General features: G+C 36.2%; 1 protein-coding gene across 5 annotated transcripts in view; it reads left to right on the forward strand.

Moving 5' to 3' along the window:
• The window catches only part of PDE1A (phosphodiesterase 1A), a 205,002-nt gene that overhangs the window by 138,713 nt on the left and 53,608 nt on the right, over positions 1-12,681 (forward strand). For all 5 annotated transcript variants that reach the window (XM_066322708.1, XM_066322705.1, XM_066322707.1 and 2 more), the window contains one exon: positions 11,161-11,274. In XM_066322708.1, the coding sequence (XP_066178805.1) occupies positions 11,161-11,274 (114 nt within the window). The remainder of the gene's footprint in view (positions 1-11,160; positions 11,275-12,681) is intronic.

Here is a 12,681-nt window from a genome sequence, read left to right on the forward strand (position 1 = left end):
GGATTTTAAGATATAGGCTGATGTATGCAGATTTAGGATGACATTTCTCAGACAAAATTTCCAAGATAAAGAAAACTGAAGATTAATAGAAAAATTATGCAAAATCCTAAAAATCCCTTGATCTCCAACAGTTATGCCATGGATCATATGTTTTTCTTTGGGTGCTCATATGCATGCTTTTTTGCCGCTGTTAGTTGTTCCTGCATATCTCACTTTAATTGAATGTCTCTGTCCCTTGAGCAAGTTTCTTCATAAAAATACAGAAACACTTTTGCTAATGTGGTTACTGTATGAAATGTCAGTGTCTATACTCTGTAATGTTCGCTTTTCCTTCATGTTCCTTGTTTTTTTATTTTAAAAGGGAAGCTGGTTGGGTTTTTTCCCTTACTTTGTTCGTATCACTGCACAATATGGAAATCACTGATTACTGTTGACATTGATATCTCTCACACATCTTTCAGAATCATGGCCTTGAATCTTTTCATTTCCATTTAAAAATCACAGAGTCCACAGAAATGAATGTCGCTTACAACTGAATCTCTAGTCATCAATAATCATGAAATAATGGCATTAAGAAAACCTCAAACCCCACAGAAATGAGCTGAGATATCCATAAAATGGCTTAGAAGGCTCACTTGCTAATGAGGTCAAATAGAGGGAATATACTGGCACAGGAGATGGCCAGGCCCTGCCCTGCGGGTCCAAGCCAAACAAGCACAGCAGCCACTGTGGTTTGCTGACCTAGGAAAATGTGGTGCCTGACCAAAAGAGTCATATCCATCTGATTCATCATAATTGTCACATGATCTTTCCAGAGTGAAATTGCAGAGAGGCTTTAAAAACTCTCACTAACCCTGAGCTGTTACTTGTGAGGTTTTCTTGGCTAAGGCACACACACACGAATCCACATTCAGCAGATCTGAACTGTTAATTAGCATTGCACTTTGTTTCCCTTTCTCCATCATCCATTCATGAACGTCCTGCATTGCATTTTTGTGGCATCCTGTAGATACCTGCAGGTGAAATCAATGCATTGGTAAGAGACTACTGAAAAAACCACTTTCTAGTTTGCATTGATTTTATGAAATTTAATCGCTGTAGACTTTGCTATATTGCTTCTCTGTGGCCTTTCTTCAAGCACGCCCTTGTGATCAATGTCTGGACTGCTTGCTACTGTATTAAAACTGGCCTATTCTCCTTGAAAAAGGCTTCCTTCTCTGAGTAAAGGTATTTTCAATGAAAGTGAGTAACTTGATTTCAAAACTGAGAATTCCAATAAAAAATATGCTGCAGTAAAGGATCTGAAAAGTAATGGAAAATAAAACAATGTAATGTTTGAGAATATGACAGGCAAATCATAATATGTAGTTACACTTTCTAAGAAACTGTTTTATTACCTATTCTGCTTTTATACACACAGGCTTCTTCCCTAGTAAGTGTGTAAACAAACATGATAATATAGAGTCAAGAACTGACTAGTTTTCTATTTTAAAATTAAAATATAACCAGGTTCTTAACTTGAAAGAAATGGCAGTGCTTTGTAGAGAACTGAAGCACAGTGATTCATTCAGTAGAGCTATGAAAAATGAAGCAAAATTTGGGAATTATGTTAGTCATGACTGTAAGCAAGTTTCAGGTTAGGTTTCACATCCCTAGAGAAGAACATTTAGTGATGCTGTACTGTCCTCACTTTGAAGAGCTCACATTTTGATTTCTTCTTCCTCAAAAGAGACAGACATTAAGGACAGAACTTTATGTTATTAGAAGGTGGGTTGGAAATTTTCTTATAAACAAATTCTTGCTAGAAGCCCAGTAATTTTCCAGCTGAAAGCTCTTTCTGGTAAACAGAACATTTTCAAGCCATTTCACAAATAATTAAACATAGCTGGATGTATTAGTTTCATGGTTAATTTTGAGACAGATTTAGGACTTCTTTTAGAAAGTAATGGGACAGTCTATCATTTAGCAACTAAGATGTTCCATGTTATTGTGATCATGAATATTCTATGGATATTATTGTGATCAGTTTGAGAACTAGGTTCTTAATTTTCAATCTAATCTTCATATAATATGTGTAAAGTTTATACAAACAGGCAAACTTAAGTTGTCTATGTTTGCTAGATTTTCCCATTTAAAAAAAAAACTTAAACTTAAGTTAAAAACTTAAACTTTCTCTTAAAACAAGAGAAAAGTAACACTTTTGCTGATAGATTCTGGACTACACCTTCTGAGAGATTCTCTGTTTCAAACCAGGAGCATCAACAAATTGTAAACTATGGAAATATGGTCCCGCTTTACTAAATAGGTTGATAATCAGGTTGGTTTAATAGCATGTCTTCATATCAGGAAAGACAATGTGATTAGCAGGTGAGGTTAGTACATCTTACTGAAGCAGTGGAGTCAAAGTGCTCTGTGGAGTGTGTAAGAACACAATCTCATCGAAGTCCTGAGCACAGTGTGGAAAACAGAGGCGGTTCTGGTAAGGATAGCTGCCTGTCTCTTCTTGCAGTCCTCTAGATTAGAGCCTTGTAGGAGAAACTTATCTTTTGTGTGATTTAAGGCAAAAAACCTGCAAGAGCTAAGGAATGGCCTCTAATCCAATCTACCTTCCAGGCCTGCAAACCCAAACGCTTTGTACAGAAGTGCCAGGCGCTCTGAGGCTGAGGAAAATGGCAGCAGTATGGCAGCATTGGCTACATGTGATATTTTATTTGGTTTGCAACACTTTCCTGTCACAACTGTTTCCAGAACAGAAAAACACTATGTACATAGACCATATATACTGTATGCTTGATAATGGATTTAATGTGATATTGTTCAGGAATTAATTTTTTTGGAAATATTTTACTGATGAGGTCCAGGGTCTTTTATCTGATTAAGGCAACTAATCCTGAAGTATTCAAAGATGGAGCTATTCAAGGATAGTGAATTTCAATTTCTTATCTCACACTAATTCAAATTTAGTTTCCCATGTAAAAATCCTAAATCAGGGTCTCATGTGTAAATAAGAATGGCCATGTTACATTTCATCCTATTTATGACCATTCTTAAAGAATGTAGGGAAAAGGTTCACCCTCTTGATTCTTTCCACTTTTAAACATTTATATAGCTCTCAAGTGTTCAAGCTAATCTGATGTTCTACTTCTCATTACCAAGACCTTCTTTGAAGTACTTTATTTGGCAATTCTTCAGCAGAACATTTATTTTTAACAATTCCAAATGCCAGAAGTTGATTTCACACATAGCATAGAGTGCTGAATTCTAGCATCTCCTATTTTTTTCCTACATTTTAATTGCAGTATTGCGGTTTTAAATAAAAACCCTATTCATATTTTTACGTTGCCATATACATTACATGTACTTTATTCTTTCTTCAGAACCACTGAGATGGTAATGATTTTACAGCAAAATTGTACTGTAATTACTACAGCTGTTGTGCTAAAGCATTTATGTCTTGCTCTGTCTTTTGAATGAAAAATCCTTTTAGTGAGAATAGATTTGTTAAAGCTTTAATTATTCAGTAGAAAAGACATCTCAATTAAGGTGGCGGTATTTTTTCTACAATAGTTCAGACAGACAAAGATAACTCTTAAATTATTTTATGCAATAGTCTCTAATAGTTCATGATGCAAATATTTGGGATTTTTACATTTCACAATTTTATCCCAAAATACAGATCTGTACTTGTTCCTCAGAACCCATGATATACATTAAAAATAAAATTCAAGATAAATTTGCTCTGTCATCCCATCTGGAAAGTGTGATTATATATTAAAAGTAAAACTTATATACTTTAGTACTTCAATACTAAGTATTTAAGTTTAATTAGAAGTAGGAAGGGAGGACCTCTAAATCCACTGAAAGGTGAGAACTTCGATCAAAGTAGGATTATCTTGGTGATTATGTTGGTCTGTTAGTCCAGCTGAACCAACTACCCTGATTCATCTGATAGCTCAACTATAATACGTGCATGGGTCACTCACCTGATTGTGGATGGACTTCAGTAGGACTGATGTAAGGTATCTTGAAGGTAAATAAGATTATTTTGACAGTGTCAGGTTGAAGAGATATTGTTACCCATACTCTTGTGCTGTCAGATATGGGAGCAGGTGGGGCAATTTTTCTGAGGAAAAAGGGGCTGGAATGGATCACACAGTGATAGCTGGGACACCACATCTGAACATGTTCTTAGACTGAGTATGGAGTCTGCCATTTCAAAAAACTCTTCTGTACTGCATTCTTATACAGCCCTTTAGGTAACCTCTGTTCACTTAATACATTGTCAGCTGTTAACTTTGTCTGTTGAGAGAAATGCAAGTTGGCCAGGAGCAGCTGGACATGGCGCTTGGGCAATGACATTGTTTTAGTGCCGAGCACTTAACAATCTTCTCTCCTTAATGGTTGCAGAAATTGCACCAAGAAGGCTTTCAAAAGCAATGACAGCAATATGTTTCCTAAGTAATACACTAGAAAATATTTTCAGTACAAAGTTACCAATTCTGGTTAATGCAGTTTTAGATCAAAACCTTCAGTTGGCTTGATATAGAATAAGGTAAAATGAATTGAAGCACAATAGAGAATGCCTGTCTGAAGGAAAACCATTTCATCTTACATAAAAATAATATTTGAACAACCAAGGCAATTATATCACCATGAAAAAGCAGAGTATTATCATTAAGAAAGGGTAAAATTCAGTGTTGCTATATAGCTGCACAGTTTCTATTTCAATTCTTCAATATGGGGTTGAAGTTTTGGTCTATAAAAATGTCTGAATTACCAGCATGGTCAATATTTATTTTCTAATGACTGAACCATAATTACAGATCAGCATGTACCACTTAAATGCTTAAAATAATCATGAAATACATGTGATTCATGAAACCCTTAGCAACCACAAGGCTTCCTGTGCATATGCTCAGACACAGCAGTGACTGAGAAGTAAGTTCGTAAAACACATTTGCAGCACTGAAAACTCCATATATCTTTCTTATATTTCTCCATGTAAGAGTTTATTGAGAGCCCCTCTAATTAGAAGAAATATTAGATAACTACATTTGGAACTGCATTTTTTATGACTTCAAGGAAGTGAAACACACAGTAAGGTCTGCGTCAAGAGCTGCCAGTTCTAACCCTTGCTCCCCATTGAGATGCTGGCCTTGCCTTGCTGATCAAAATATTCCCATGTCAGCTTGTTTTTCCCTGACATAAGGTGAAGTACCTTGAAGTAAAGGTTAGCTATTTTGAAGTTGTGATAATTGGCCAAGTCATAACTGCAGGTAGGAGCAGGGAAACACAAGTGGCAGCCCAAAGGGATCACTCCAATCTTTGCTACCATACTGTGTACATTTCTTCAGCATCTCTCATCTATTTGAATTTGTTGGAGGGAATAGTGTATTTAAACAAAGATTTATTTTATACATGCATGTTCTTAATAGAAACAGGTAAAATTCCAGTTATACCAATTCACATAAAAATAATTGGAATTTGGGCAATTAATATAGGGAATTTTTGAATTAAAGTGAAATAGTGATATTTTGAATTTGTTGTGACTTCTGAAGATATGGTTTTGCTGTTTCCATTTTGGATTCCTTCTTATTTAAATACTTTCTTGCATCTCAAATAGGTATCTAAAGCAACCTGGACTGTGGGATGGGGCTGTTTTTTAATAAATTAGCTGAACTACTCATTGTTCATGATTTGGAATTGTTGACTACTGCCCCTTTTTAACAGCAATCATATTTGAATGAGGATATAACTTCTGCCTTGGAAAGCTGAGGAGCTCCTGAGTAGGCAATGCTTCCTAAAGGAGAAAATTATTCAACTGATTATTACAAGAATCACTAGAGGTAGCAGAACTAGTTTGTGATTTCAATGACATATAGTTTTAGAGGAAAATGTCCTCCTTCTCCAGTTTTGAAGAACTAATGATGTTTAAACTATCCATATTGACAGGATATAGTTACTCTACTTCTCTTTCATTTCACATTCCGTATCAACCAGCTTTACTTTGGGATGTTAATTTAGAGGGTCAAATCACTTTTATAATAAAGTTTACAATAGTCCACTTAATTTTATTGTTCAGTACCAAATAGCCAAAACAGAACATGAAACACTTGTTTACAGAAAAAATTATCTTTTTTCTGTCCTTGAACTTTTTCACACATTGTCACAATTGTCACAACTAGGCTCTTCTCAATTAGTTTGTGGGAAGACAATGATTTACAACTTGGAGTTGACTTACCCGACACAGATAATTTTTTTAACTGCACTGTGAATATTAATATCAATAATTATTTCTATTTAATTGAAAATAGCATGTGCTTATTATTTTCAAAGAATTCCCTATGTGTTCATTGCCCATCTTTAACAGTGACTTTCATTAATTTCAAAATATAGTAGGAAGAAAGTTAGTTTACAGTTTACTTTTTACAGTTTGTTTCACTTCCCCTTTAATAGGCTCTGTGGTAAAAGCCAGCTTTTATAGAGTTCCAAAACAGTTTTAAGTGAAGTCCAGATGTGTAAGTTAGAGAGCTGTTTCTCTGCAATGCTCATTGGTGGGGAGACTTATGTGGCAAATAAAGGCAGTTTAGGGAAAGCAGGCAGAGGGTCTTTTTCTCAGGTTCAAAAGTTAACTTCATGCAGAATTTTCCTGTTGTGGTTCTTAAAGACTCTTCACCTGAGCTTTTAAGATTGATTTATTCTCAGTGATTACTAGTAATTTATTTTACCTTGGAAATAAAAGTGGCAGTTTTAAAATTTCATCTGAAATTGAAATTGTCCAACTTGTCTGCCTCTCTACTTTAAAATCTCACTTCAGTAATGCCACCCCTGCACCTTTCTTTGTTAGCACTTCAGCCTCTGTTTAGGACAGTTATTAACTATCTCCAAACATACTTACTTCTCTCATTGGACTTTCCTTGGTTCCACAGAAAAGAAGACTTTTGCACTAGGACATTGCAAGAAGTCATATTTGATCACTGATTCCTTTTTAAATTTTTTCTTCTTTTTCCTTTTTGTAGTTACTGAAACTGTCATAGGAAGCTTTTTGAAATATCATAACATCATAAAATCCATCCTCAGTTGATTTGGTATAACCCCAGAAAGCTACAGTAGGTTTAACAAAACTTTAGTTCAAATGTGGGGGGATTTTAGTGGGGAAATTGGAAACAAGTGAGTTGTGATTTTGATATTGTTAATCAAGAAATGCTTCTTCGTCTCCCACTAAAATCCTTGTTTCCTCTTATTTTTCTGTGCTGCTGGGTGGGCCTCAAGGGTTTTTGCCCACAGCTGGACAGTGGCATCAGCTGCACAGAGAGATGAGCCCTGGGGAAACACAGGTCCCAATAATGCCACAGACTTATTATTGAAGAGAGATGGGAGAAGAGAAGAGTGCATTTGGATTGTCCACAGCACTGTTAATGATGTTTACCCAAGATGACAGAAGATGGTTCTCCGCCTACTCCCTTTATTAATTGCAGATGTCTCTTTCTCCCTTGCAAACTGGGGCTGCTAGTTTTATAATGCAGTTTTCAGGTGTCCTGAGGTCCTTTTTGCCGTGTTTTATATCACATTAGTTCTACATAGAATTTTCTTTGCATCTTAAACCAGTTTAAATAGTCCTCTTTTTCTCTTTCACAAAATAGCTCCTCCAGTTTTTGTTTTTTTTGTTGCTGTCTATTATTTCTTAATAGCACAGTTCACAGGCTGGGTAATACAATTGCTTCTAGTTTTAAGTAACACTTCAAGTTTTCGAATAGTATTTCTACTGTTCATTTTCAGTTTATCACAATTAGAAGAAAACAAACAAAAATCTTCCCAATACAGCTGGAGAAATAATTGTATTTTAATTACCTTTCCTTGTCTTTTTCACAAGGAAAAGAGTTAGCACTTGTTGCATAGTCTTATAAATTGATATTATGAGCTTCATTACTGAAAAGTCAGCTCCTAAGCTCAGTGGATATTCACTCTAATGCAGAAAATGTTGAGTATGTGCAGACCATTCATATACTTAATTTTGCTGTGTTGGAAGTCTATTTTTCTAACTTCTGGGGTAGACTTCATTAGTATCACATGACAAATATCTGCTGACTGGTGACAAAATGGAAGGATTTTATTGCTGTGTTCACTTCCCAGTGGGAAGTTGTACCTTAGACAGAGACAGTTTTTTCTTGGAACTGCCCAGCAAAGTTTGGGCCCACAGGTTCCCACAAAGGACATTCCAGTTAGATATTGTGAAAACATGAGGCTGATTGACCATTTAAACTGCTTTTTCCAAGAGGTCCTGAAATTTTATGCATTCAAAGCTTGAGCAGAAATACCTGTGAGTAATTTTATCTAAGTTTGGAGTTACGTCTATCTTTGAGGTTAGCCCTGTCTTGAGTAAGAGCTTCTACCAGGTGGAGGCCCCTTCCAACCAAATTATCCCTTGATTCTAGGACAGATTTGCACTGGGTCAGCTAAGGACTCCTGAGGACATCTTTGCAAAGGGTGGTGCATGAGATCAGGTCACTTGTGTCCTTCTGTGAATCTGCAATATCTTCAGAATCACTTTGAATTTGCCTGGGCAGTGTTTCCAAATGATCCAGTCTGTTACTGTGTTCTGCCTTTCTCCTAGAATATGAACTATACCCACAGGGAAAGTTACATCTGTTACCTGTGCAGCGAGATATTGCAAGATCATTGTGGCTTAAAGGCTGCCTCAGGGACTCATTTCCAGCTGAGAGCATAAAAATTATTCCAAATACCTGTCATCTGATCTATCACCTCAGATAATACGGAACCACTGGAAATGGTAGGATTTGAAGCTGTTTTAAGCTGATATTGGTTCTGCCAGAGCCTGGCCCCCTGCTGTGCAGTGTTTCAGGTTTATTTTGGTATATTTTTGTATATCTGAAAATGCTTTTTCAGATTTATTTATGCTCCCAGTTTGGAAAGTGTCATTTGGAGATGTACTCAGTCAAATATGGAGGGAACAGTGGAAGTGACAGAAGCACCCTACAGCTATTTGTAAGTAGTGGCACTGATGCTGCCAGACCCACCTGGGCATTTTGGCACTGGTGCTTAGGAAGGGCTGTGTCTGTGTGTTTGTGTGCAGTGCTGAGGGGCACACATTTCAGATATGTGTGTTGGGTTCTGGGAGATGCCTATGAATAACCTTCTTCAGTCTACAGGTACCTCTGAATTGGAAGAAATTATGTACTGGAAATGTCTCCCATGCATATGGTTATTTCTGTGTAGGAGATGAGCTCCCCAGAGTATTTCATCTGCCCACTTCATTTCTCTGAGAAAAACTTTTAACACTATGTTTTCCATTCCATTGGTATGCAATGCACTGTGTAAAATACCAAGTAAATATTGTTGCTAAGAGCCTTATTTGTCGCATATGCTGGGCTAATTTGAATTGAATTAAGGCTTCTGAGAACTGAGGAGGTTGGTCTTAAAACCCCATTTGCCAAAATTATCTTTACACACTTGAACACAATTGTACTTAGGCCAGAGAAATATGTAAAAAGACATGAAAGCGATTTTATGATAGAAGAGTACTTTCCAAGCTTATGAGTTTTTTTTTAATGTCACTGTAATTTTGTTATTTACGTATTTTGATTAGGTCCAATCAAATACTGTATTCACCCAATGAAAATAATATATAGTATATATGTATGAAATATGTTATTATCACAGAATCCCAGAATAAGCTGAGTTGAAGGGACACAGAAGGGTTATTGAGTCCAGCTCATGGCCCTGCACAGGACATTCCCAAGAGTCACACCATGTGCCTGGGAGTGTTGTCCAAACACTTCTGGAACTCTGTCAGGCTGGTGCTGGGACTGTTTCCCTGGGCAGCCTGCTGCAGTGCCCAAACACCCTCTGGTTTGAGAATTTTTATCTGATTCCCAGCCTAAACCTCCCGTAACACAACTCCAGGCCATTCCTCTGGCTCCTGTCACTGGTCACCACAGAAAAATCAGTACCTGCCTGCCCTCTTCCACTCATGGGGAAATTGTAATTACAATAAGGTGTTCCCTCAGTTTCCCCTTCATGTAACATTTGCATATTTTATGTATGCTCATTCATGTAATAAATATGATCTTTTTCTGAAAGTAGTTATCTTAACGATGAATTAATTTCACTGCACTTTTAATCTAAATGCTCATTTCACAATTTTTCCTGCACACAGAAAGGATTATTTAATGAAAGCTATGTAACAATAATGATATATCCTTAATTACAGAACTCTTTATCTTGCATGATACAAAAGTGTAGATTATTTCTACTCAGAGACAGAGCACAGAAAGGAGCAAAATACCTATACTTTAGACATCCATTTAGTCACATCTCTGCGCTGTTACTGATAAGGTATTCATTTCACTCCAGTGCTTTATCTACTCAGTATGGTTAAATTGAGCAGTGTCAGAAGTGTTCTTGTCAGCAGAGTTTAGGAAAAATCTAGTATTCAAGGAGTTTATCTGTGTAAGTGTATTGCTGCAGAGACATGAGTTGATGCATTACAAAATCCCCTTTGGGCGTATCCGTGTTTGTACTGTAAAACAAAGTTCTCAAAACTAAAAGTTTAAAGCACACTTGGGAATATTTGGATTTTTCTACTGCCATAGGCACTGCCTTTCCTCTGGTACAGTGATGAATTTACTGAAAGCACAGACAAAACAGACTTCCATATTAGCACACACTAATAAGAATAGAAATTCTGCCACAAAAACATACTGAAGACCCAAATAAAAATTAAAGACATTTAAGTGAAGCAAAATAGGTGTACTGTGGTTATAAAAATTAGAATTAACTTAAGCATGGAAGAATTATAGTAAGACAACATACAAAGTTATATATGGGTTTTTTAAAGTTAGAGACTGAGTTATAATAGTAATGTGAATGGGAAATTGCTTCAATGATGGTTAAAATGTCCTCTCTGACTTTCTGGAATGTACAAGTCATTTTTTAGTATATTTTACAAATTTAGCAGGCTGTAAAAACACAAAACTAGTCATTGTCAAGCGCATTCTAAAGCCAGATTTTCTTAAAAGACAAGAGATGGAGTGATGGTCCTTGTCTCTACATTGTTGTGTTGGTTCCAATGTTTCAATTAGAAAATGAAGTCACTAAATTTGATAGAATTATCACACTGATTTTTTTTTTTTTTCACAGATTAAGATGCTTAGTAAAGCAACTGGAGAAGGGTGACATTAATGTGGTGGATTTAAAAAAGAATATTGAATATGCAGCATCAGTGCTGGAGGCAGTTTATATTGATGAAACCAGGTAAGTCTGAAGGGAAAAAAACAAACAGAATGTTGCGAGTTGTCTTTTAGAGATTTGGTCTTTGCATGCAATTGTCACTGACATGAGCTGAAGGTCTGTGCACATCAGAAGAAGAGTAGGTGGCTCTTGGGTCTTTTAGTGACAAGGTTAAAGCAAGTAAGATTCCAAAGGTCAGATGTAATTGTTGTCTGGAAAGAAATGCTCACAGAAATGAGTCAGAATAGCTGGTCAGTAAATACACAAATGAATAAAAGGCTGCGATTTATTTTATAATGTTTGAGGCTTAGTTTCTGTTTATTGTTGGCAATATTACTGGCAATCTTGTGAGTAAATTCCAATTAAAATAGAAGTTCTAAGTATTTGGCTTTTTGAAAGAGTTTTAAGATATGGGCTGTATTGAAGTTAGCTGGCTAATTTACTATTTTTCTTTCTGCACACTGGCCTTCTTAATTCTTTGTCTAAGCAGAATGGTCTTGCAAAGATGCCTGCCAAAACTTCCTTGGTACCGCAGGAGCATGCACTGTATGTCTCAGTTCTACATTTAAGACTTATTTCATGGACCTAACACTCTGTGGTGTGTGCCCTCCCCTTGCAAATCTACGTAGCTGACACAGTGCTTGAAGTCCTGCTTCAGAGATAAGCCAGTGGTTATTCCTCCATACACCTCCCAAACACTGGCATTAAATGAGTGTAGTATTCATAGCTCTTTCTGAGCAGCCAGGACAGGGGAAATAAATTAAGATTTACTTAGTTTCTAAACTGAGGCAGCTTCTGTGGAAATGAATAGTGGTGTCACAATGAGGAATCCAGTCTTTCTGGCTCTGTGTGGGAATGAAGACAAACAGCATGCACAAACAGCTACCACTGAAAATACATCGGCTCTGGCAGCAACAGGTGCGTGGTTTCTCCTGTGAGCAAATCTTTAAATAAGCTGATTGCTCTCATAGAACTTGACAGCAAGATTATTAAACTACCCAAAAGAAAACAAACATGTAATTTTATAGTGATTTGCCAGATTTTCATAGTCCCCTGTTATTTTCTTAATCCTAGGGTCGCTATGACCTCCTAATGGTGACTATTTTCAAAAATTCTACTTCAGCGTATCAATAAAGTTTTTCTTCTACTGGAGCTCATTGCACAATGATATTTAATCATATTTATTTTTTGCATCCACCATTTTACAGAATATTCTGACTTTTCACTGTACTAAATCAGGATATACCTAAGACAGCTATCTTGTTTAGCTTTTATTTATTGAATACTTGTGTTATACTAATTTATTGAATACTTTAGAGTTTGTGGATCCACCAAATTTTGGTAGCATTCCTTATATAGATATGTATTAAACATACATTTTGTGTATATATTTTTGTATCTGTATTTACAGAGCGGTGTATATATATTTAA

The sequence above is a fragment of the Sylvia atricapilla genome, chromosome 7, assembly GCF_009819655.1.
Source record: "Sylvia atricapilla isolate bSylAtr1 chromosome 7, bSylAtr1.pri, whole genome shotgun sequence".
NCBI classification, from domain to species: domain Eukaryota; kingdom Metazoa; phylum Chordata; class Aves; order Passeriformes; family Sylviidae; genus Sylvia; species Sylvia atricapilla.